The following is a 27,552-nucleotide window of genomic DNA, read 5'->3' as shown; positions in this document are numbered from 1 at the left end:
GTCTGACACTACCCAATATAACTCTGTCTGACACTACCCAATATAACTCTGTCTGACACTACCCAATATAACTCTGTCTGACACTACCCAATATAACTCGTTCTGACACTATCAATATAACTCTGTCTGACACTACCCAATATAACTCTGTCTGACACTACCCAATATAACTCTGTCTGACACTACCCAATATAACTCTGTCTGACACTACCCAATATAACTCTGTCTGACACTACCCAATATAACTCTGTCTGACACTACCCAATATACCTTCACACAACTTTCACTCCATAAGAACACACCAACACATCCTTAACACCGACTGACTATATAAAGTGACATTCTTCTCGGCTATCGCTATCTAAACCTGGCTATCTCACCTCACATAATCCCACAATGTCCCACAGTAACCTTTTCATCTCCCGACCGAAGACATTTGCATATTTCTCACCTTCATATAACGCCTTCACAATCCAGGTTAATATTCTCTGTTTATGTCTTCTGATTCTTAAGCCTCTGTTTATGTCTTCTGATTCTTAGGCCTCTGTTTATGTCTTCTGATTCTTAAGCCTCTGTTTATGTCTTCTGATTCTTAGGCCTCTGTTTTATGTCTTCTGATTCTTAGGTCTCTGTTTATGTCTTCTGATTCTTAGGCCTCTGTTTATGTCTTCTGATTCTAAGCCTCTGTTTATGTCTTCTGATTCTTAGGCCTCTGTTTATGTCTTCGATTCTAGGCCTCTGTTTATGTCTTCTGATTCTTAGGCCTCTGTTTATGTCTTCTGATTCTTAAGCCTCTGTTTATGTCTTCTGATTCTTAAGCCTCTGTTTATGTCTTCTGATTCTGCCTCTGTTCCTGATTCTTAAGCCCGTTTATGTCTTCTGATTCTTAAGCCTCTGTTTATGTCTTCTGATTCTGCTTCTGTTTATGTCTTCTGATTCTTAGGCCTCTGTTTATGTCTTCTGATTCTTAGGCCTCTGTTTATGTCTTCTGATTCTTAAGCCTCTGTTTATGTCTTCTGATTCTTAGGCCTCAGTTTATGTCTTCTGATTCTTAGGCCTCTGTCTTCTGATTCTTAAGCCTCCAAGAATTTTGTTTATTGTTGACGATTTTGTTTTTGTTTATAAAGTCTTTTCTTATCATGTGATTGTATTTAATTATGATACCTACATTTGGAGAAAAAAATCGAAGAAGTTTTTATTCTTCACTGGTGGTTTTTAAGTAAATGTATATAGATAAACTTGTAGTGATTTTTTTTTTATGCAACGTTCTGGGATTATTGATATGACGTATCTGGGTAATATAGCTTCTTGAAACAACTTTATCCTTTGTAGGGAAAAAAAAGGCGTATCAGCTGAAAATAAAACAAAAGACTAGCAATTCTTTTTGTTTTCCTCGAGACCTAACACACCTACACACACACACACACACACACACACACACACACACACACACACACAAAAACCTTCACATACACTGACGGGTTATCATGAAAGCTTAATTAATTTCCAGTTATGTGTTTTATTATCTTTCGTTTTACCTCCTCCTTCTCCTCACTCAGCGGCAGACTTGGAGGAGGAAGAGAGGAGAGATAAATGCAGGTGAGAGGTCCCGAGGTCCTTAGGGAGTTGTTGGGAGAGTGGCAGGACTCCGGGAGAGATGCGGCCATCCTTGGGAAGTGTGTGTGTGTGTGTGTGTGTGTGTGTGTGTGTGTGTGTGTGTGTGTGTGTGTGTGAGTGTGTGTGTGTGTGTGTGTGTGTGTGTGTGTGTGTGTGTGTGTGTGTGTGTGTAATCAGCCACGGGGTGATAAGGGTCCTGATGGTAGTGTTAATTGCTTTTAATACTGTACATTATGTTATTAGCCTGGCGATTACCACCGCCACTGAGGGTGAAGATGCTCGCCAGAGGGGTAGACGTAGCTTGTTAGTTCCCGTCACTACTATTACAGTCGCAACTACCACTATCACCACAACTACCACTATCACCATAACTACCACTATCACCAACTACCACTATCACCATAACTACCACTATCACCACAACTACCACTATCACCACAACTACCACTATCATACTACAACTACCACTATCACCACAACTACCACTATCACCACAACTACCACTATCACCACAACTACCACTATCACCACAACTACCACTATCACCACAACTACCACTATCACTACAACTACCACACTCACTACAACTACCACTATCTCCACAACTACCACTATTACGTATATAATTTCGCTATCAGTACAGATTAAATTGCGTCTACTTCTGGTACAATGTTATTTTCATTACTACTACAACTACTACTACTTACAAAACTACTATTACTCTACTACTTCCAATACTACTACTACTACTACTACTACTACTACTACTACTACTACTACTACTACTACTGCTCACAATAACCACGATTTCTTTCACAACAGAAACTTCACACACACACACACACACACACACACACACACACACACACACACACACACACACACACACACACACACAATAACTGAACCTCCAAGATGTCAACAAAAACATCCTCGTCAACATCACAAGACATTTCAACCTTAGACATTATTTTTCGATGTTTATATACAGAACAATAACGTGACTCCAGAATATAAACATTGGTACTACAAACACGATATTAAACCTCTATAAAACATTACGATACCTTTCAAATTCTCTTCAAAAATGATATGTGGGTCGTTGTGTTGTTGCTTGTTTGTTTGTCCTCTCGGGAGCTTTCAATAGTAAATATAAAAGTTATGAATTACGAGGAAGATCGAGAAAATAGAAGATGTTGGTGTTTTTGTGTTAAAGATTTTTTGTTTGAGAGTTTTATTTATTTTTTTTTTTTAATTTGGAGGGAGAAGGAGATGGAGGATGAGAGGAGAGGAGAAGGAGGGACGGAAGAAGGATAAGTTAGAGAGAAGGGAGAAAAGGAAATTCCCACAGTTTAATTAACACGATACCTTTTTTACACCAACAAATCAAAGGATTTCTTTTTTTTTACCACAGGATGTTCAAAGCAGCGTCAACAACTGTATACTTCAACTAAGAGTAGAGTATTTAACCACGTTCATCCTACGAAACAAAGAGCAGGACAGTAACCCGAGTGTGGAAAGTGCAGTGGAAGTGAGATTTTACAACGAACTCCAATTTTTGTTTAATTGATGGTTTTATATTGGAAAGTAAAGGTTAAAATGTAGTTGTGTTATTGTTCACTTACCTGTTAAATCTCCCTGGGGTTTTTATTTACAGGTGTGGGTTGGTGATTAATCATGCATGTTCTCTTTGCTTTTTTAACATCTCTCTCTCTCTCTCTCTCCTGTATCTTCATTTTCTTTCTTTCTTTCTTTTGTCTGTCTTAATGTACTGTATTAGCCAAATGCCTTCCTTCACCCACACCTCACACCCACCACTACACCCTTACACCAACCCTCCACCCACCACCCACCGCTACACCCCCACACCCACCACTACACCCTCACACCCACCACTACACCTTCACAACACCCCTCACTGCTACCCTCTCACCACACGCCCACCCCTCTCACCACACCCACCACTACACCCTCACACCCAACGCCACAGCCGTGAGTGCCTGCGCTGAAGGAGTGCCGCGTAACCCACCACTGGTTGGACGGTTGGCACTGGTGGCGGCCCCCAACACTCGCCCGCCAGCCGCCCTGCTCTCCACACTGGCACTGCTGAGCCTCCCGCCGCCACCTTCCTCCCAGTGCCACTCACCTCCACGTTTCGTCGAGGAAACGTTACTCACAGAGACTAGCGTTACTAACTGGCAGTGCTGTTACATATCGTAGCGTTACTCAGACATGATAACATTACGAAACAAACAGTGACTCAAAAACACTCAGAAAAAGTGGTAACTATATCATGTACTCTTAAAAGGGGTTTAAGTACAGCAACATAACACAATTTTGTACACTTGCTTGAAACTATGAAAGTTTTTATCTGGCGCGAGTTTAGTGACACGTCGCCAGGTAGAGGACACTAACGCCACGGCCTTGAAGCAAATCAACAACATGAAGTCGCTAAAACAAAGTACTTCTTCCCTCTGTGGTTATTATGAGACCTCCTGACGTTTCTGTCTTATTGGTCTCCTGTAGGTATTGACAGAACAATGTATGGCGCTTCCGTCTACACCTGTCCTTTAACGAGTTGTCGCCAGGTACTGTGATCTTATTAATGGATGGGTCAGGATGGACTTCCTTCACCTGGATAATCACTCGTGTTGACTAAGCACAACTCACCTAAAGTAACTTGGATTATTTATATGGAAATAATAGTAATTTTTTAAACTAGATCTGGAGTTTATTTATGCAGATTTACTCGCCTCTGATTAACAGCAAGTGTACAGAACTAACAGAAGCTCTCTCTCTCTCTCTCTCTCTCTCTCTCTCTCTCTCCACAAGAAGAAATCAAGAATGACCAGTTAGGGGAAAACTGATCATTCTTGCTGGTGACTCAGATAACTGTAAATAACTGACTGTGGTAGACTGTAAACACTCCAGAACTTACAAGTGGTGTAGTGAGAGCTGACTGAGGTGAGCTGGTAGATGTGAGAAAAGAAAGTAAAAAAAGCTACTATTTTCACCAGCGTATGTTACCAGCTGGACACACATACACACGATCATCATAGACACAAAAGATTCTGATGGAGTTTTTTAACCTCTATTCCTCATAAAAGAACCTAAACAAAAACTCATTATCGTTCTCAAGAAAAGACAAAAAGTTCCTCAGGAGACGATGGAAGACACGGCCATGTTATCACCGACGCTGCTGTTTACCAATCAGACGTTGGACTTGGACGTTGAGAGGAACACCACACACACCAACACCCTCCTCGACGACACCATCCTAGACAACACCTCATGGTCCTTCAACTACACCAATACTTCAGGAGGACAAGACGTTGGCCTCAGTAGTAACGAAACGTACCTGCCCTACCGAGAACGCCCAGAGACCTACCTGGTACCTATAGTCTTCGCCCTCATCTTCATCACGGGCGTGGTGGGCAACGGGGCCCTAATCTTCATGTTCCTCAAACACCCGAAACTCAGGTGAGTCTGCCCCTTAGTGTTGTTCCTAAAGGTGGGAGGGATCAAGAGTCATCGGTAGGTTGGGTCTCCGGGAGTTGCTACAGACATAATGTAAATAGCTTATGTAGTTTTGAGTCTTAGTTCGATCCTCCGTGTACTGTAGGTCTTGTGGAGGAAATTGTTACTTTGCGTAAAAATATATTTTTTTCTTGTTTACCTTCTCAAAAATTTTCAAGTCTAAGGCAAATTGGATCACAAATACGTGGCAACACACACACACACACACACACACACACACACACACACACACACACACACACCCCACTGACCCTCACCATTTTCCCCACCCTGTACCACAAAAACACAAAAAAAAAATGTTTTCTTTATAATTACAATATACTGAGTTACATAAACAAACAACATACCGATTCTTTTTTTTTGCGATATAAATGATCACAATTTTTTTAACCAATATCAAAATACTGAAACAGAATATGTATATGTATATATTATGTTGATCAATGCAAATTACCTGCACAGAACTTCCTTCGTGTGTGTGTGTGTGTGTGTGTGTGTGTGTGTGTGTGTGTGTGTGTGTGTGTGTGTGTGTGTGTGTGTGTGTGTGTGTGTCTTAACCACACATCACTCACTACCACAAGAAGTAGTACCATTAACTCCTCTTTAATCAACCACCTCCTGACACTAAATACCTACAATAACACCTTCAATAACTCATATACTCCCGGATCATTATACCCATTAACTATACATTGTACTCTTAAGGCAGTGGTCGTTATATATTACTATAAATGCTCTCCTATATCAAGGTCTTATTTATGGCTATTGTGAACTTTTTTACGTGTAGTTTAAAATATATTTTATTGGTTTCATGTTTATTATTTAATCTTTATCGTTATCTATATTAACCTAATCTGACCTACACTAACCTAACCTAACCTAACCTAATCTGACCTACCCTAACCTAATCTAATCTAACATAATCTATCCTATCCAAACCTAACCTAACCTAACGCACAAGGTGAGGTTAAGGTTTTTTTGGGTGCTTCAGCTGCCAGGGTTATGTATGTATGTATGTATGTATGTATGTATGTATGTATGTATGTATGTATGTATGTATGTATGTATGTATGTATGTACGTATGTAAGGTCCAAAGAAAAATGAGAGGAACAAACTGTGGTGGGGAAGAGAATTTGGATGATTTCTCAGGAGGTGGAGCAAAAATAGTCACAAGACAGACAGACAGACAGACAGACAGACAGACAGACAGACAGACAGACAGACAGACAGACAGACAGACAGACAGACAGACACAGACAGATGGTGACAGACAGACAGACAGACAGACAGACAGACAGACAGACAGACAGGACAGACAGACAGACAGACAGACAGACAGACAGACAGACAGACAGACAGACAGACAGACAGACAGACAGACAGACAGACAGACAGACAGACAGACACACACACACACACACACACACACACACACCAAGGTATAATAACCCGTGCAGTAATGGTCTGTTCCTGCTAAACTATTTATTAATCTGGATATTATATGACTCGGGCTGGTTATAAATCACCTGTTATTTTATACCATGTTGTCCTAATTATGTTCTTGTAGCTCTTAGGTAATGATTTATGCGAGGGAATAATTCTTGAGAGGCCAAAGTAATTCAAGATGATTAACCTATATTTAGGACCGAATTTACATAACAAAACAGCAGGTACAGTCCCCCTTCACTAGTGCGTTTACAGGGGGTCGTCACAGTCCCCTTCACTAGTGCGTTTATAGGGGGTCGTCATAGTTCCCTTCACTAGTGCGTTTACAGGGGTCGTCACAGTCCCCTTCACTAGTGCGTTTACAGGGGTCGTCACAGTCCCCTTCACTAGTGCATTTACAGGGGGTCGTCACTAGTGCATTTACAGGGGTCATCACAGTCCCGTTCACTAATTTACAGGGGTCGTCACATTCCTCTTCACTAGTGCGTTTGCAAAGGTCGTCACAGTCCTTTCACTAGTGCGTTTACAGGGGTCGTCACAGTTCCCTTCACTAGTGCGTTTACAAAGGGTCGTCACAGTCCCTTTCACTAGTGCGTTTACAGGGGGTCGTCACAGTTCCCTTCACTAGTGCGTTTACAAGGGGTCGTCACAGTCCCTTCACTAGTGCGTTTACAAGGTCGTCACAGTCCCATTAGTGCGGGTCGTCGCAGTCCCGTTCACTAATTTACAGGGGGTCGTCATAGCCCCCTTCACTAGTGCGTTTACAGGGGGTCGTCACAGTCCCCTTCACTAGTGCATTTACAGGGGGTCGTCACAGTCCCGTTCACTAATTTACAGGGGGTCGTCACATTCCCCTTCACTAGTGCGTTTACAAAGGGTCGTCACAGTCCCCTTTCACTACCGCGTTTACAGGGGGTCGTCAGGTATTGTGCAGTGTGGCAGCGCTGTGTTTTTTTACATTCGACGGAAGGAAACTCGCAATAGTAAACAATATGGAATCAAAGTAAAAAACAAATATCTCAAAGTTAATATTTGTGGAATGTTTATATGAAAAGCCCCTGTAAACGCACAAGTGAAGGGGACTGTACGTGTAGGTTAGGTTAGGTTAGGAAAAGATTAACATATAACTTAGAAAATACCTTTGATAACGAACAATTAAACTATAATTTATTCATTACACCTTTATTATTTCTCACGTTACTCGAGTGTTAAGCCAGTGTAATGTGTATATTGTGTAGTGTGTATATTGTGTAGTGTGTAATGTGTGTGTGTAATGTGTGTGTGTAATGTGTGTGTGTAATGTGTGTGTATATGTTTTTGAGTTTTTAGTTCTTCAGGTAGAGGAAATAATTAAACGTTGAGATAACAATGGCGGGGAAGGTATACACAGTGCCTTTGATGTAGATTTCTTTTATCCTAGGTGTTTCTTTATATTTCCGGAAACATATTTCGTTCAAAAGTTATTCACGCGACTATTGTGTAAGGAAGGATTTAATAGGTAACTACGTCCTTGTCAGTGTTATAACCTTGATATAATGTTAGATATTTCTTCTTATATTAGTGTTGGATATATTTTTGTCACTTAATGTGGGTTGGGTTAGGTTGGGTTTGGTTGGGTTGGGTTGGGTTGGTTAAGTCAGGTCAGGTCAGGTCAGGTCAGGCCAGGTCAGATCAGGTCAGGTTAGGATAAGTTAGTTTCAACCTATTACTGGGCCCACTACGTCCAGTTTACACCTGCCTCCCCTCACTAAAGCCTCTGACATAAACTAGTGTACGCTGTTCTCGGTAAACTGTGTCGTAATTACAAAGTTTTGAAGAGTAAAAGGTGTTTTTTGTTGTTGTTTGGTACACGTAGTTAACAACAACCATCAAATATTTACTTATATAAAAATTTTCCTTTATAAAAATCGAAACACATTTTATTTTAGATTTTGTTTTTGGTGTTAACATGAGTTTGACGTTCTACTTTTATTTAGTTTTATTGAAGTAAAATAGTGATATAAGCTTCCTGAGCCTCTGTAAAACTCATCAACTCGACGTATATATATATGAACAAATATTTCAGCCTCAAATTTGGATGTTTGTTCCCAGTTGTTAAAATTTTACGGAACTTGTGAGAAAGTTAAGTAAATACAGCAGTAAACATTATTCATAAGGCCGAGATTAAACTCATTTCAACTCAACTCCAAACTTTGACCAAGAGGGACTGGGGCGCTAACGGAGACGCAGACGCAAAGGTGACGCAGACGCAGAAACTCTCAAGGACGCATATACATTACAAACACATACACAGACGCCATAACAAAAACAAAACACCCTATTGAACGACCATATCCATTGTTCTACCTCCCATAATCAATAATTGTTGATGAACCAGCGTAATTACTAACCTTAATGCGCCCTTAAAGACCTAAACAGTTGAAGTGTACTAATAACATACAGGTAAAAGACCAAACAGGTGACTTAATGATGCTTGTCCTTAAATTACCTGCTTGAAATGCCTAAAATTAATCCTAACAATAAGTAGATGGTTTTAAGTATATAATTACACCAATTATAAAAAGTAATTAAAGTTTTGTCATTTTTTAATAAGTATAAATTATATAACAAAAACACCTCCAACTACTGTGTCCCTTGTTCTCGCCCGGATCGTCATTTATATATATTTTTAACACAGAATCTTAGTATTTTTTCATCTGTTGCTCACGGTGTTGGCGGGTTTTCAGAGGATTAGTAAATTGATGTTCTTTCGTTGTGTGATGTTATTTTCTAGTGTAGTGTAGTGTAGTGTAGAGTCGTTTCGTTAGGTTTCGTTCCGTCTTTACACCAGTAACTGTCAGAAAAGTATAGTGTTTCTCCTGTCGTCCACACCACAGTCCCAGTTATTCACAGTTAAATTCAGTCGTCCGCCACCCGAGCCACATAGACTACCAGAAGCAATACTCGTAGTTTCACAACAATCCTTTTACGCATCAGGTGTGTGTGTGTGTGTGTGTGTGTGTGTGTGTGTGTGTGTGTGTGTGTGTGCATCCTACTAGAGCCACTCATGCTGATTTCATTCCCAAAGTTTATTCTCTAACATCAGGAGAATTGCAGGTATTTGTATGAAGCACAGGTGATTATATACCTGTGTGTGGAATTATATACCTGTGTGTGGAATTATATACCTGTGTTTGTAATTATATACCTGTGTGACGGATTACACCTGAGAATCTGTCTAGTCTACCTGTCTTAAGATTCTGATCTACCTGTCTTAAGATTCTGGTCTACCTGTCTTAAGATTCTGGTCTACCTGTCTTAAGATTCTGGTCTACCTGTCTTAAGATTCTGGTCTACCTGTCTTAAGATTCTGGTCTACCTGTCTTAAGATTCTGATCTACCTGTCTTAAGATTCTGGTCTACCTGTCTCTGGTCTTATTGAGGTGAGGGAGACGTGTTGGAACTGGTTAAGTGTAAACAACTTTTCATTAGTGAGGTGAGAGAAGACTGACATGTGAAGAGGGAATTAACACGGGTCGGGTCGGGTTAGGTTAGGATTGGTTGAAGATTATCAGGACTAGGGTCAATTTCTTTGGACTAAAGGTAATAGAGAAACAAGGCCTATGTAACTGTCTGGTGTAGGTGGGGGGAGGAGGGGGGGTGTTGTAGGCTATCTCTGGTCCAAGCCCCCTTGCCGTCTGAAGCAAATCGTGCCTCATAAATCACACACCCAGGAAGATAAATAACCCCCCACCCAAACGCCCACTCCACTCCCCACCCCACCCAACCCACCCCAGCTGGTCACTCACTCATGTTCCTCACGCCCAAACCTCGGAAGCAAACAATATAAAAACAACAAAAAGTTCCATTTATTAATCCAAGCTGAAATTGGATTGTTACTTTTTTTCCCGCCAAGTGATGACCCAAAACATTAATTCTAGTACAACAGGGAGATTGGATCATGTTTTATGTGGTGGTGTTTGAGAGAGAGAGAGAGAGAGAGAGAGAGAGAGAGAGAGAGAGATACTGCGGTGATAGATGAGACTGAAAGTATAGGTTAGGTTAGTGTGCGCGCGTGTGTGTGTGTGTGTGCGTGTGTGTGTGTGTGTGTGTGTTTACCATTCCTTTAAAAACGTTAATATGATTTTCTTTCATTCTAAAATAAATAAATACATAAATAAACAAACAAACAAATTAAAACACGTGTAGTGCATTTTTTATTTAATTCCGCCAAAAAAAACAAAAACAATCACAGTAATATTTTTCCAACCACAAAACAAATTAATAATAGATTTGGTTTTTTTCCCCCAAAAGTTCGTAAATAGCAAAATTTTTTTTTCCATTCAACAAAAAGTTAATAACACAGTATGGCTCTTTAACTCGTGGCTCTCCTAATGTTTCTCTTATGAGCCGCAGTCTTTAAGATACATACGAGTTAAGTCACAATAATAACATGAGAATTACATTAATATTCTACCTTCATTAGTTACACTCATTTAACACCAGATAGAATTAACGTAAGAATCATTTGGAAAAAGATTACGTGTCATAATTACTGTTAAGTGATGGTACCTTGTTAAGTATGTGTCTTAATTAGTCTTAAGTGAAAGCATCTAGTTAATTACGTGTTATAATTAGTCTTAAGTGAACGCATTCGATTAATTACGTGCCATAATCAGTTAAGAGGCCTTATTATTATTATTGTTGTTGTTGTTTTTGATGTTGTTTTAGTTGTAGTTGTTGTTGTTGTTGTTGTTGTTGTTGTTGTTTTTGTTGTTGTTTTTGTTGTTGTTGTTTTTGTTGTTGTTGTTGTTGTTGTTTTTTATGTTGTTTTTGTTGTTGTTTTTGTTTTTGTTGTTTTTGTTGTTGTTGTTGTTGTTGTTGTTGTTGTTGTTAGTCATTTCCTCAGCTATAAGAAGAAAAAAAATGACCACACCAAACTTGTCATCATCTCCCTGTGTTCATTTCCACCATATCCTTCTCCATTTCCTGAACACAATGGAAAGAATTAAATCAAGTTATTAAGGGTAGCTGGGGGAAGGAGCGGGGAGGGAGAGGGGAGAAGGAGGGGAGGGGAGGGTCCGACGCGGTGTTTTTATCGAGACGGTGGCGAAAAAAAACAAAATCTCTATTTTTTTTTCATGGACGGGTTAAAGGATTGAGATATTCCATTAAAGATTCAGACACTCTCTTTAAACCGGAAGAGAGAGACCTTTTACTGATTGTAACGATGGCGGTGAAAGTTGAATAAAAAGACGAAGACGACGACGAAGAAGAGAAAGTTCCTCGTAGTCTTTGTGAAAGTTGAGTGAAAGCGTTTAGCAGAGAGGACTTTTTTTTTTATCTGGGGAAAGAGTTAAATCCAGACTCCTGTAAATGTCTTCTTCTTCTTCTTCTTCTTCTTCTTTGATTTTAAGTTGAATTGAAACTACGTGTCTTTAGGGTAAGTTGGGTTGGGTTAAGTTAAGTTAGGTTAGTTTCTTATACACTTAGCATGGTGATCAATAGCCTCTTTCTAGTAGCTGTGTATATCACCAAATAGCAATATAGCAAGCACCGAGCATTCCTAGTACGTGGCAGTGATTTACCAGGTAGCAATACTTCACCAAGCAGCATAAACAAGCAAGATATACATCACCACTTCACCAAACAGCAACACCAAAGCAACCTTCTCAAGCACACCGATCACTAAGCAGAGATGGAATATGACCCTGATGTGAACTGCACCAAAAGGTTAATTAATTATCTTACCTGGTGAAAGTGATCAGGTGAACGTGATCAAATCGGACCCTGTATTAGCTCCCACGACACAAGATCAACTCATGTATACAACACTTCATGTATACCTATTTCATGTATATTTACCTCATGTAGACTAGAGCTGCACTTTGTAAACTGTCTTATGTAGACCCATAAAATTCCTAACGAGACCATTAACTCGCTCGAGACCACAACCGACCATTAACGAGACCATCCTTACCTCGCTCGAAACCAAGAGGACGGGGAATCCTTGTCACTTTAGAACACAACTAAGAGGAAGGAACCCTCACCCCCCCCACACGCCAAGCCTCAGCACCTCGTCTATAATGTAAGGTAGCATCATCTTCTGGCGAAGCGAAGAGACTTGCACTTTCCGACCTATGCGTTCAGCTCCTCCCGAGTCGCTTATTTGGGTTTATTTATATTTCGGCTTATTCGTTATATTTCGGCTTATTCGTTATATTTCGGTTATTCGTTATATTTCGGCTTATTCGTTATATTTCGGTTTATTCGTTATATTTCAGCTTATTCGTTATATTTCGGTTTATTCGTCATATTTTCGCTTATTTATATATCGGGTTATTCGTTATATTTCGGTTTATTCGTTATATTTCAGCTTATTCGTTATATTTCGGTTTATTCGTTATATTTCGAGTCTTTCACTATATTTCGGATTTCTCTGTCTATCTCTGTTTTGACTGTTCACCCCTGTTCATAGCGTGTCCATTTGTGATCACGTGTTTATTCGTGTTAGGAGCTTGTTCACTGCCGTTTATAAGAATGTACATTAGTGTTCACAACCTATTTACTCTTGTTCACTATTAATTGGTGTAAACAAGTTGGAAAGTTCACCACAGTGTAGTCTTGTGTTCGTAGTCGGAATAAAGAACAAAGTTTATCATGATATGTTTTCGTATTATATTAAACATACAACGAAAACAACAAAGTAACGATTTCTTTTGTTATACATGACTTAATTTTACGTATAATTATCATTGTTCGTTGTGCGTGATGTTAACTTCGCCATAAAAAATTCGTAACACTCAAGGTATACTCGTATAAAGGGACTGTTAAATTTTGTAATTATACCTGTTGTTACCTGAGTGTGAGTGTCCCCCCCCCTCTCTCTTCTTCCACGCTCCTCCCTACGTCCCTTCACCCTACCCCCACACCCCACCCTACCCCCACACCCCTACCTACCTCCACACCCCTCCCTACCTCCACACCCCTCCCTACACACCTCCCTGCCTCCCACACCCCTCCCCTACCCCACCCCTCCCCTACCCCACCCCCTCCCTACCTCCCACCCTACCCACCCTCCACACCCCTCTACCTCCACCCCTCCCTGCCTCCCCACACCTCCCTACCTCCCACCTCCCCTGCCTCCACACCCCTCCCCTCCCCTCCTTTACCTCCACCTCCCCTCCACCTCCCTACCTCCACACCCCTCCCTACCTCCACACCCCTCCCTACCTCCACACCCCTCCCTACCTCCACACCCCTCCCTACCTCCACACCCCTCCCTACCTCCACACCCCTCCCTACCTCCACACCCCTCCCTACCCCGATGAATAAAACACAGTCTCTTCACTCTTACATAACCTAAGTACAGAGCATTACTTAAGTTACAGCAACCTCCCCGTGGCAACAGTGGGATCTCTCTCTCTCTCTCTCTCTCTCTCTCTCTCTCTCTCTCTCTCTCTCTCTCTCTCTCTCTGCCTTATCCACTCCGTCACCATGTAGGTAGGTTTAGCAGAGAAAATACGGATGTTGCCTGTAGTCCTGTGTTGTAGTGACTAGGGTAAGGCTACATCTGGCTACATGATGGGTAGGGCTACAGAATGCTTGATGAGTCAGTCTACGGTTACGAGTCAGTCCAGGGTTGCGAGTCAGTCCAGGGTTGCGAGTCAGTCCAGGGTTACGAGTCAGTCCAGGGTTGCGAGTCAGTCCAGGGTTGCGAGTCAGTCCAGGGTTACGAGTCAGTCCAGGGTTGCGAGTCAGTCTAGGTAACATGTACACAACGTCCAAGAGTTGTGTATTGGTAACTGATTAACTACAAGACCAGAACTGAACCTGTTTATCTACCTGTATATAGAAAGGTGTTATCGACCATCTCACACACACACACACACACACACACACACACACACACACACACACACACACACTAAGTAAGTTGGCTAACCTCATCTGGTGAAATAATAACAAGCGGATAACCTCAACTCACAACAGCGTCCGTAAGCCATTAGCCCAGCATTATAGAGCAGTGATAGATGCACCAACCCTCATTATTCTCACTGGCAGTCAAGCGTTGCGCACACACACACACACACACACACACACACACACACACACACACACACACACACACACACACACACACCCACCACCATGACCACTACCACAACCATTCACGACTTCCACCCTCGCCACTACTACTACTACTACTACTACTATTCACGATTCTCACTACCCCAAACCTTAGTGGTGTGTGTGTGTGTGTGTGTGTGTGTGTGTGTGTGTGTGTGTGTGTGTGTGTGTGTGTGTGTGTGTGTGTGTACATTATGCTCCTATGACACCAAGGTAATCAACACACAGGCCTCAGGACACACATAGGAGAGGTAGGGCGAGAGCCTGGAGGAGGAGGAGGAGAGGAGGAAGGAGAGGAGGAGGAGGAGGAGGAGGAGGAGAGGAGGAGGAGGAGGAGGAGAGGAGGAGGAGGAGGAGGAGGAGGAGGGAGGAGGAGGAGGAGGAGGAGGAGGAGGAGGAGGAGGAGGGAGGAGGAAGAGGAGGAGGAGGAGGAGGAGGAGGAGGAGGAGGAGGAGGAGGAGGAGGAGGAGGAGGAGGAGGAGGAGGAGGAGGGGGAAGGGTAGGTAGGTAGGGAGAAGACATAACAGTGGTCATTTGTCACTTACAATGGAAAAAGATCTCACCAAGTAGACTCTTCTTCCTCCTCCTCCTCCTCCTCCTCCTCCTCCCCTCACCAAGTCCCTCACTGAGACTCTCTTGTCCTATACCTCGAAGTCATTACTCCTGGACTCTCTGCTTACAATGTCTTCTTGATCCAATTTATTGCAGGGAAAAAGGTAATTGCGTATCCCAGTCAGTGTCTTGTTTACATAGATTTATTTAATTATATTTCTCGGAGACTGTTGTTGGCTCTTAAAATAATTATTATCTCTCTCTCTCTCTCTCTCTCTCTCTCTCTCTCTATTTGAGGAATTTTTTCATTTATATTTTAATCAATTTATAATGACTATTTAGACGACTATAACTTAACTTTATTACAATGTGATGAACTTTTATTATTACTTAAACTAATTTGCATAATAAATCAGTCCAAATGGAGACACAAATACGACACTTTACAAGGAGGGAATTATTTTTTTTTTAACAGCCATTAACATTCTTCCATTTGCTAAGACTGTTCAGTATTTTCCTACATTAACACGCTATGATAATCCTAGTTCAAGCAGTTTTAGAGACCAAGGAAGCATTGATAATCACAGACAATATCCTGTCATTAATCCTAGTAACCTGTTTGGATATCATAAAAAAGCGAAAAAAAATCCGGTGTCGTTCTGTAATAGTCGTAAAAAAAAATCCAAACAATTATTCCATTACAAATTACTATCAAGGTACAACAGAATCTTGAAGTATAACAACTAAAGAAGTCTCCAGTACGGCAAAAGTCAACTCTAAATGTTAATAATTGTGCCAGATGTATAATAATTCCCGCTTAGGTGTAATTACGAACGGAGGGAAGGAGGGAGGAAAGGAGGAGGGTCTTGCACGGCATACGGTAATACCTCCAACATTACGCTCTCACACGCTTCAATCTTTGCCATCATGGTGTATTTAACTTGAGGAAATGACTCAGAAGATCACAGAGTCATGTCCAGGGGTATAATGTGCAGGGGAGGTTGAGAACTGCCTGAACATAACTCACTGTGTTGAGGGCAGAGTCAATGTGAATTACGTAAAGCAATAAATAACTTTAATTTTTACAGTGGAGTGGTACACCTGTGATTATACTTATTATTATGTATTATTCTATTGTATTTATTCCTGTAACTGTATTCATAGTTTAGTATTTTTACGTGTTTTTTACAGACAGACAGACAGACAGACAGACTCTCTTTTTCATAGTTTATACACAATTTCTTATTTATTTATTTATTAATTTATTCATTAATTTATTTATTCATTTATTCTACCTATGGGCCTATGTCGTCATGGAATCCTTAAGAGGGGAAAAACCAAAACAATGGTAATAATGTTCTCAGACTGTATAGATGATAGAAGACCTATACCTTACCTATAGACGAAAGAAGACCCTGTATTTTAAAGAGGATCAGATCGTACCTAAGGGAGGAAACACCTGAAGGTATAATGTGTTCCATAGTTTAGCAATAGTAGGATAGAAGCCGCCTTACGGGTGCTCTCTCTCTCTCTCTCTAGTGCTGTCAACAGGTAGAGTGATAAACAAATACCAAATGTACATGTGTGTGTGTGTGTGTGTGTGTGTGTGTGTGTGTGTGTGTGTGTGTGTATGTGTGTGCGTGTGCGTGTGTGTGTCTAAATACCATTATATACTGACGATTTACACCTAACATAATACAAACACTAATCCTGTACCCAAATATACAACATACAACATTCCATTTACAACACAAATACATTATACAACGCACAATACACATCATACACCAAATAACACACACACAATACATTATACACCGAACATAATACAGCATGAACCAAAAATGTTGTATTATTTCACTTCTCTTTAATAACTTCCCTCCTTGACCTCATAAGACAATTACTCAACACAAGGGAACTGAAGCACGGTTTCTCGAGGCATCACCTTCTGCCCCTGTACTAATTAAACATCAGATTGTGGTCAGGAAAAAGGTGATACAGGTGAGAGAGAGAGAGAGAGAGAGAGAGAGAGAGAGAGAGAGAGAGAGAGAGAGAGAGAGAGAGAGAGAGAGAGAGAGAGAGAGAGAGCAACAGCAGCTTAGGAAAGTACTCTGTGGTTGGGTCAGCTTCATAGTAATACTCACTTCAACTTTTCACTGTGTGTGTGTGTGTGTGTGTGTGTGTGTGTGTGTGTGTGTGTGTGTGTGTAGCTGTTCCCATGTAGACGATGTTTACGATGAAGTGCTTCTCTCCTCAGGTAATGTTCTTTAGGGAGGGAAAGGAGAGGGCGTTTATGGCACGTTACCTGTCCCTACCCACCTTCCTCCTGCACCCTCAGAAGGTGACTTACTGCCCAGGGACCGGGACTAGTGTGGTTCATAATGTTATATCCCCCTCCTGCTATCTCCTTTACATCCTGTCTCTTAGTGGGTCCTCTCTCTCTCTCTCTCTCTCTCTCTCTCTTTGGCTTTCTCTTGTCTGCATTTATTGGATCTCATTTTCACTCACTCTACGTCTGTCTGTATGTCAATTTGTCCGTTCGTATATTATTATTACCCTCATCATCATCATCATCATCATCATTATCTCCATTAACTTCATCTTAACGTAGAGACTGTGGACACCTGTCGAGTCAGGCCAGGTAATGGTGCCTCACCTGGCGGACTGAAGATTGGGTTAAGATCCACCCTACCGTCACGCCATTCTTGCCCTGTTTATAGCGAATGTAATACCGATTTTCAAGAAGGGGGATAGATCACTATCCTCTAACTACCGCCCAATCAGTCTAACATCAATAGTAGGCAAATTACTGGAAGCAATCATTTCAAACTCTATTCGAAATCACCTGGAGAAGCACCGATTGATCTACCATTCCTGTGCATGGCTTCACAAGCGGATTGCCCCCGCTCAACTAATCTATTACACTCTTTTCACGCTTTTCGAATCGGTGGACGAGGGGCACAATTATGATGTGGTATATCTCGACTTTAGCAAAAGCCTTCTTGACAGAGTCCCCCACGAAAGACTAACAGGTGCTGTAGAAGCTCTCTATAGCATCAAGCAGACATCCAAATGGATTAGGGGCGTGGTTTTTCACAGGACAGGAAACAGCGAGGAGCATTAACGCACTCCAAGTCCCATTGGAGCAACGTCACAAGCGGAGTTCCCTGCTGCTCAGTACTTGGACCATTATTATTTAATATATACATAAACGACATAGATATCGGCATTGACAGCAACATAAGTAAATTTGCTGATGACACTAAAATAGGACGTGTTATCAAATCTGACGAGGACTCTGCAAAACTACAGGAAGATCTAAACAAATTTTTTGAATGGTCTGAAAAATGGCAGATGAAATTCAACGTCGACAAATGTAAAGTACTCAGTATAGGAGATGTAAACAGGGAAACCAGATACCAGATGAACAATGATGTGAGAAACCTGACTGCAGAGAGATTTAGGAGTAATGATAAGTAGGAACCTTAAGCCAAGTAAACAATGTGTTTTTGCTCGTAACAAGGCACAAAGTAATTTGGGTTCATACAAAGGAGTGTTAGTTACAAGACTAGCGAGGTCATCCTAAAACTGTATCTTGTTTCTGTAGGAGACTGACACCTGGACATGCAGTACCAGTTCCCCTGGTCATCGTATTACAGAATGGATATAGAATCCTTGGAAAGAATTCAGAGGAGAATGACAAGACTAATCCCGGGCATTAGGAACCTTGAGTATAGAGACAGGTTAAAGCATCTTAATTTGCACTCCCTTGAGAGACGTAGAGCGAGGGGCGACCTGATAGAGGTGTATAAGTGGAAGGCAGGGCTAAACAAAGGGGACATTACAAAGATACTCAAACTATCCAACCAGGAGCGAACTCGTAACAATGGTTTTAAATTAGACAAATTTAGATTTAGGCGTGAAATAGGTAAACACTGGTTTGGAAACAGAGTAGTGGATGAATGGAACAAGTTACCAAATATCATCATTAACTCGAATACGCTGAATAGCTTCAAACATAGGTTGGATGCTCATATGAGCAACAGGGGTTGGGTGTAAACGGGACTGCCCAGTATGGGCCAATAGGCCCGCTGCAGTTTCCTCCATTCTTATGTTCTTATGTTCTTATTTACTAAGAAGCTCTCAATACAGTACATCATAATCTCTAGAGGTGAGGTGAGGTGAGGTGGATCCTAAATAAGTCTGTGGTGTTTGTTTCTCGTGTGTCAGTGTGTGGTCAGGCAGGAGGAGTATTTATAAAGATCAAACGAGGTGGATCACACAAACACACACACACACACACAAACACACACACACACACAAACACACACACACACAGACGATGGATGTTTTGTTTTTGGTTCTCTGATAATCTTGCAGTGAAAACAAAAGACAGAATTCTCGGCGGTGTATTTCCATGATCCATCCTCGACTCTTTGATTGTTGAGAAGAATCTTTTGTGAGACAGTAGTTCCCTGTCCTCGTCTGGTAAATTGACAGATCGTAATGATGTTGTGGGCGAGGGAGGGCGGGGGGGGCAGAGCTTGGGGAGGGGAGGTGGGGTGGACAAGGACGGAGGAGGGGCAGCTGGGGAGGGGTGGGCCTGAAGCCATGGGAGAAGGAGTTGGGGTGGGGCCCAGGCGGTGGAGGGGGGTGTATTGGCTGTGTGTCCTATAAACTGACAGAATCTGACAGTGTTTGAGGTGAGTTGGTGACCACCTGTCTAATAAACTGACAGCTTCCGTGTTGTTGTGAGGGAACCGTTGGCTCTTAGTCTGTTTAATGGACAGGAGGGAGAGTTATCATGGAGAACCCGTCACTTACCTGTCTACGGTACATTGACAGGTATATAGTCCCTTCTGGCATCAGGGTTAGGTTAGTTTAGGTTAGGTTTGGTTAGTTTAGGTTAGGTTAGGTTGGTTGATATTAAGGTGAAACAAGCTCTCTCTCTCTCTCTCTCTCTCTCTCTCTCTCTCTCTCTAGTATTATTTAACTCAGGTGATAATGAAGGAGTTCTCGAGAGCCAATCATTATTTGTGTTCATTATATCGACCTTTAACTCACACTAAGACTACTGGAGCTGAGGGTAATTGTCACACTTCCTTGAATTTATCGTCATATTCTAAGGTGGAGCTTGTTTACTCCTACATACATACATACATACACATACATACATACATACATACATACATACATAAAAGAACACACACACACACACACACACCTGCACTGGACCACCCACGAGCATTACTAAAGACTCACCTGATAATTGAGAGTTGCCTCGTAATTACCAGGTGTCTCCGCCAAAGGTGTTTTTTTTTCCCTCTAACTACCGCATTTTACCTCACGGAACCAGCTCTCTATTTACCAGAATTAAACAGGTATTAACAACGACCAGCCCCGAGCATTACCTAAAAGTCACAGCAAGAAACTTAAAGAATTTTTTGGGGGGCATAATTTAGTCTTTAAATGAAGGGAATTAATGTGTAAACTTTAGCTACGGTTGTTTCTTGAGCCTGTGTTTACCTGACAGCTAAACTAATACAGGTAAATGTTAATCGTGTAATTTTGTAAATGAAAAGTGAAAACGTGAGCTGAATCTGACGCCGTGTGTGTGTGTGTGTGTGTGTGTGTGTGTGTGAAAAGGAGAATATGTTGGTGTTGTGTTGTGACTCGTGTGGAGAGAGAGGAGAGGAGAGGAGAGGAGGGGGGGAGGGAGAGGAGAGGAGAGAGAGGAGAGGAGGGGAGAGGAGTGAGAGGAGAGGAGAGGAGAGGAGAGGGAGAGGAGAGGAGGGGAGGGAGGGGAGAGGAGAGTGAGGAGAGGAGAGGAGAGGAGAGGAGAGGAGAGGAGAGGAGTGGTGAGGGGGAGAGGAGGGGAGAGGAGAGGAGGGGAGGGGAGAGGAGAGGAGCTTGGTGCTTCATCTCTCACAATGGCTCACACTTCCCTCCTCCTCTTAACAACATAACAACACAGACCTCAGTCATTCCATCACAACACCCCAGAACACTAATCACTCTACATTAACCCTAAACCTTTTTTTTTAATCATGTAAGACAAAACGAAACGAATTCACACCTTCACTTCACAGGAAAAAGACTAATTACAATTACTTCCTCAACGTGTGAGCTCTTTACTCCCCTAAACAACAACAATACACAGGTAAGGAACCACTGTGACGATCATTAACAGGTAGACGAGGGAAGATATAAAGACATCTTGTTTATCTCTCAGTATCAACTACCATCTTGTATGTATTATGGTCAGTTGTGGACTAAATGGGCTCAGCGAGGGAGGGAGAGAGGGTGTAAGCCTTATAAGTACACTACAAAAAATAAAAAATAAATTGTGGTGTATAAGGAAAATTATTACAATTAATTACTACTTCCCACTCACCTTGCCTTCCTCCCTTCTTCCGTTGCCTCCCTTCCTTCCCTACCTCCCTCCTTCCATGCCTCTTTCCTTCTCTCTCTCTCTCTCTCTCTCTCTCTCTCTCTCTCCCTACCTCCCTTACCATTTTTCTTATTTTTATCTTATATTTCTGTCTTTTTAACTTCTTTATCAGTCAAACGGTATTATTTAATCGTTTTTATTTACTATTAATTTTTATCTGCGTTAATTCCTGTTTCATTTATCGTTCTTCCATTTTTTCTTTCCTTGCTTCTGTACTTGTTATAATTAATTTCTTCCCCTTCTTATCTATTTGAATTACCTCCAGTCATCATTATTCTCCATCCCTTCATATCTACACATCCTTCCACCTCCTCTTTTATCATATTTTACCCTCCTTCCCCCACATCATCATCCTCACCTTCCACCTCCTCCTTTATCATATTTTATCCCCCTTCCTCACATCTTCCTCCCCACCAAGTTGCTATAGTCACCCTCCCCACGTCCCACACCTCGTCTCTGATCAAGTAGGAATTCTTTCAAAAAACCCCAAAAACTTCTTCAGGAGACTTGCTATTTCCCTTGGTGGTTCTCCCTTAAGCTTTAACATACATATGCACGAAGGCCACGGCGCTTCGTACCACATCTAGAGACTGCGAGAGATTATGATTCAAGAGACTGGCTGACAAGACCATGGGGCAGCCTTGTGTGTGTGTGTGTGTGTGTGTGTGTAGTGACGCCTCTAAAAATTTATTGTTATTTTCATTGCGATTTTTTTATTGATATTTCTCTTTTTCATTATCCATAAATTCTGTATGATAATATTCTCTCTCTCTATGCAAATGAGAAGGGGATATTTTTATCAATCCCCAAAGTCCACAAGATAAAATGACCATCGCTAAACACAAAAATTCCCCAGCTGTTCCCTAACCATTAAAGGCTTTCTACATATTTTCGTATTAATATTCTTTTGTATCATCCTTCCACACCGCAGACTAACACGCCCTTCGTTAAACCAGAGAGAGAAAACACAGCATCTTTACAGCAAAACACAGCATCTAAGACCAAAACACAGCATCTTTACAGCAAAACACAGCATCTTTACAGCATTAACCACAAGAGTGAAATACTGACCCTTAAGACCTGACTGAACCTTAAAATTTCCTTGCCAAGAAACTCCCCCAACCAGACCAACCCATCATTTGCATTTCTTATAGAGAGTCAGAGAGGTGGCGGGAGCTTCTCGGTCCCCGCCCACCCACCCACCCACCCACACACACACACACACACATTACCTCACCAGAATTCTTCATGTTTATCGTATTAATGATTTTTGGTTATATAAAAACCTAACATTATCCTCCACACAAATAATTGAGTTTTCCACAAGTTAAATACACCGAGAATATCCGGGTTAAGGCTCTCAGTCCGGTTAATTGTTGTTATTGGACCAGATAATCGACTTACTACTCTTAATTGACGGTAAAAATCGAGTTAAGATTCTACCTGTGTGTGTGTGTGTTGTTAATGGCCGAGTGAGGCGCCTCAGAGTGCAGCCTGTCTGACCTAATGGACAGGAATGTAATTTTTTTTTGTCTGTAATTACTGTATTTTTTCTGTAATTACTGTGGGGTTATTAAGCAGAAACCGGAGGGTAATTAAGACATGTAATGGTTCCTCCTTCTTCAGTATTATCATTGTCTTCACTATTTCTTCCTGTTCTTGTCTCTACCGCTTTTATTCTCCATTTATCTTCATTTTTACCCTTACGTAGTGCTGGGATTATGTTCTAAACGACCACGAACACACACACACACACACACACACACACACACACACACACACACACACACACACACACACACACACACATAAATCTCAGTGTCCTAAAAGCAAAAATAAATAAATAAATAAAAAATAAATAAATAAATAATAATAATAATTCAACCACAAGCTAATCCCAGACGAGCTTTAGTTGGGACAGAACATTGAAGCAGAAATTCACCTTTGTTGTTCAAAATAATCTAATACATATATAAATACCTTTTACTGTTCACATTGTTCAATACCCAAATTACTTATAACGAAATAATGGCTTATATATATTTATCATTATACGAATTACTTAACACGTAATAAGTTGCATATTTCTCATTATACGAATTACTTAACACGAAATAAGTTGCATATATCTCATTATCCGAATTACTTAACACGAAATAATGGTTACATATTTCTGCTGGGATTGAACACAAAAATCACCTTAATATAAAATACTGACTGTCATCTTCCCACTGGCCGAATATTCACTGAAGGCCACATGACATTGGGCACCGGATTCACATCACGTTGGTGGACGAACTTGTGAATGATGAGTGGCCCTCGAGTGGCACAGGTCACCAGTCCAGGGCGTTGAGGAGGGCCAAGAGGGAGGTGGTGGGGTTGAGAGAGGTGGAAAGAGATGAGGCCGAGATGAAAACAGTGTATCACGAGAGCTGCAAATAGGAAAGTGGGTGAGGTGGTGGGGGGGAAGGAGGAGTGGGGGTAGAGGCAGAGGGTTGTTTGCCAGTGAAGGGAGGGGTTGGCATGGGGGTTGAGGAGGGGGTTGGATTGTGGGAGAGGAGAGACAAGAATGGCCGGGTGTTGAATAAAAGCTGGATGATAGATGGATGGTGTTGGCGGGTGACAAGCTGAAGGAGAGAGTTGGTGAGAATGTATGATAGATGAATAATATTTGTGGTGGTATTATTATTTATTTTGTTTTGCCTTCATTTTCTTTTTCACTTTTCCTTCATTTTATTATTATTTTTATCATTAATATCGTAATAATTGATGTTATAATTATTATTATTATTATTATTATTATTATTATCATTATCATTTTAATAGACAGTTTACGAACTTTAAAACGATCATTACAAAAAAAAGGAGGAATTTCTAATCAACACCGAACGCTAAAAGGAATCTAGAATGAACTTAAAGGAGGAGGATTAATGGCAGGTGAAAGGGATAGGTGAAAGGGACAGGTTAAAGGAACAGGTTAAAGGGATAGGTGAAAGGGACAGGTTAAAGGGACTGTGAAAGGGACAGGTGAAAGGGACAGGTGAAAGGGACAGGTGACAGGAACAGGTGACAGGGGCAGGTGACAAGGACAGGTGAAAGGGACAGGTGAAAGAGAGGTGAAAGGGACAGGTGAAAGGGACAAGTGACAGGAACAGGTGACAGGGGCAGGTGACAGGGACAGGTGAAAGGGACAGGTGAAAGGGACAAGTGACAGGGGCAGGTGAAAGGGACAAGTGACAGGGACAAGTGACAGGGACAGGTGACAGGAACAGGTGACAGCAGTATTTACCTATAAAATATTTCAGAATTTCTCACCAATATTTTCCTTAGTTTGTCCATTCATCACCAGACGTTACCACCACCACCACCACCTTCCGTCTCACTATTTATAGATATTCACAAAACACGATAATATAGTGGTTTATATACACAACAATAAGTGTGTGTGTATATATATATATATATATATATATATATATATATATATATATATATATATATATATATATATATATATATGTATGCAAGGAAATCACTGTAGGTGCAGCATATATATATATATATATATATATATATATATATATATATATATATATATATATATATATATATATATATATAGTGTATATCATCGACATTAATGTATAAATCATAAACAAGAGGAAAATAAGCTTGATAATAATTCCATTCTCATAGACCATTGTTAGGATAATTAATTAGTAGTTAGTGTATGTTTAATGACCTTAGGAACACTTAATGACCTTAGGAACACATAATGACCTTAGCAACACTTAATTATGCCAATGATAGTCTGAGTTATATATATATATATATATATATATATATATATATATATATATATATATATATATATATATATATAGATATATATATATATATATATATATATACTGTATATATATATATATATATTTTTTTTTTTTTTAAGAATTTTTTTTTTTTAAGAATAAAAAAAATACCCTAAAAAAAATTTACTTTTTGTAATTATAAACTTTTGTCTTGTATTTGTTTTGGCCCCGACTTTTGTGTTAGTCTTCCACCTCGGACGAAGAGGGGAGAGTGTGTGAAGGGAAAATGTTGCTTTAAGATATCATGTGCAGGAAATGGGCCCTTCCACCCGCCTCGACGCTCTCTCCTCAACTAAGACACGAAATTGCGATGTGTGAACGTGACCTACTCTGGGAAATGTTGTTATTGTTATTAGTAGTAGTTATTGTTATTATTATTAGTTATTGTTATTATTAGTTAGTTATTATTAGTTAGTTATTATTAGTTTGTTATTATTATTATTATTATTATTATTATTATTATTATTATTATTATTATTATTACTACTATAAGATAATTTTAAGATGGGTAGAAAAGGAAAGAGAGGAGGAGGAGGAAGAAGAGGAGAAGAAAGAGAAAAAGAAGATATTTGCTTGAAATTCCGGAAGTAAAACACAAAGTCAAGTATACACAAATCCTGTTGGAATATGTAATGAGAGAGAGAGAGAGAGAGAGAGAGAGAGAGAGAGAGAGAGAGAGAGAGAGAGAGAGAGATACACAAAGTACAATAAAAAAAACAAAAACCAGCAAAAACGAAATATACCCAATGCTTCATCCCTCGTAAATGTCAACTTTGCCAATTCCCCTTCTCTCATATTTTTCTTCAGTGATTCAACATCAGACTACACTAACTGCTTTACGGGGGAGAAGGTCACGAGCTGCCATGAAAAAATATATATAAATAACCCGGTCAAATTTGTTCCCCCTTGATGTGTGAGAGAATTTTTGATACTCTAATGCTGTTCTAGGATTTTTGTTTCTCTTATATGACCTGAATATTAGACACCCTAGCTTGGATTACCTGTAGATTAGACACCCTAGTATATTTCACCTGAAGATTAACCACCCTAATGCTACCTTGGGTTGGGTTGGGTTGGTCTTGCTGTAAAATGAGGGTTGGGAATCGATTTTGCCTTCAATAATAGCGTATCATTATGCATAGTAAAGTAATTATTATTATTATCATCAATAGGAGCAATATGATGCTTCTAGATCTTTCTCGTCCATAGCACTAACACGCTATAGCTGGTGTCAGGGTTACCACACTCATAACCTCCTCACCTGAGAATGTTTCCCTCACTTTATGTAATAAATAAACACCTGTAATGTTAAAAATCCTCATAATTGGAAAAAAATAAGACAAAATTTCTGTGATATTTCAACCTGGGAAGAATAAGGACCCCCCGACCACCAGGTACATTGCTTAGTGAAAAATATGAATTAATTTTGAATTCATTTCCATATCTGAGGAATTTTTGCAACGCGGTTAATATTTTTCATCATCTTTTATCAACGATTGTAATATTTTTGCAATGTCGTAAATTAAAATCTCGTGCAATGAAAACAAGTCTGGCAGAAGAGTCAAATAACATTTTTTGTTTATTATTTTCGTTTGGGGTAAATTAAATTCTTATTGACAGTTGTAAGTTCATTCATAGATGAGTGTGTGGGTAGTTATTTATAAGCCTTATTATTATTATTATTATTATTATTATTACAGTATTATTATTATTATTATTATTATTATTATTACAGTATTATTATTATTATTATTATTATTATTATTATTACAGTATTATTATTATTATTATTATTACAGTATTATTATTATTATTATTATTATTATTATTATTATTATTATTATTATTATTATTATTATTATTGCTGTTGTTGTTGATGGTGGTGGTGGTAATACAGTGTGTCCATAAGTGATTACCCTAAAAACAGTGTGCTCTTATGTTTTAATCAGGGTTATCATTTATGAACACCC

At 40.2% G+C, this 27,552-nt stretch overlaps 1 protein-coding gene across 1 annotated transcript in view; it reads left to right on the top strand.

Moving 5' to 3' along the window:
• Positions 1–3,697: 3,697 nt before the first annotated feature.
• LOC121853198 (neuropeptide CCHamide-1 receptor-like) overlaps positions 3,698–27,552 on the top strand; it is a 31,930-nt gene continuing 8,075 nt past the window's right edge. Inside the window, exon 1 of the mRNA XM_042347179.1 lies at positions 3,698–5,097. Within this exon, the coding sequence (XP_042203113.1) occupies positions 4,784–5,097 (314 nt within the window). The 5' untranslated portion in view covers positions 3,698–4,783. The remainder of the gene's footprint in view (positions 5,098–27,552) is intronic.

The sequence above is a fragment of the Homarus americanus genome, unplaced genomic scaffold (genome assembly GCF_018991925.1).
Source record: "Homarus americanus isolate GMGI-L3 unplaced genomic scaffold, GMGI_Hamer_2.0 scaffold32871, whole genome shotgun sequence".
Classification (NCBI taxonomy): domain Eukaryota; kingdom Metazoa; phylum Arthropoda; class Malacostraca; order Decapoda; family Nephropidae; genus Homarus; species Homarus americanus.
This window is presented reverse-complemented; position numbering and strand designations above follow the sequence as displayed.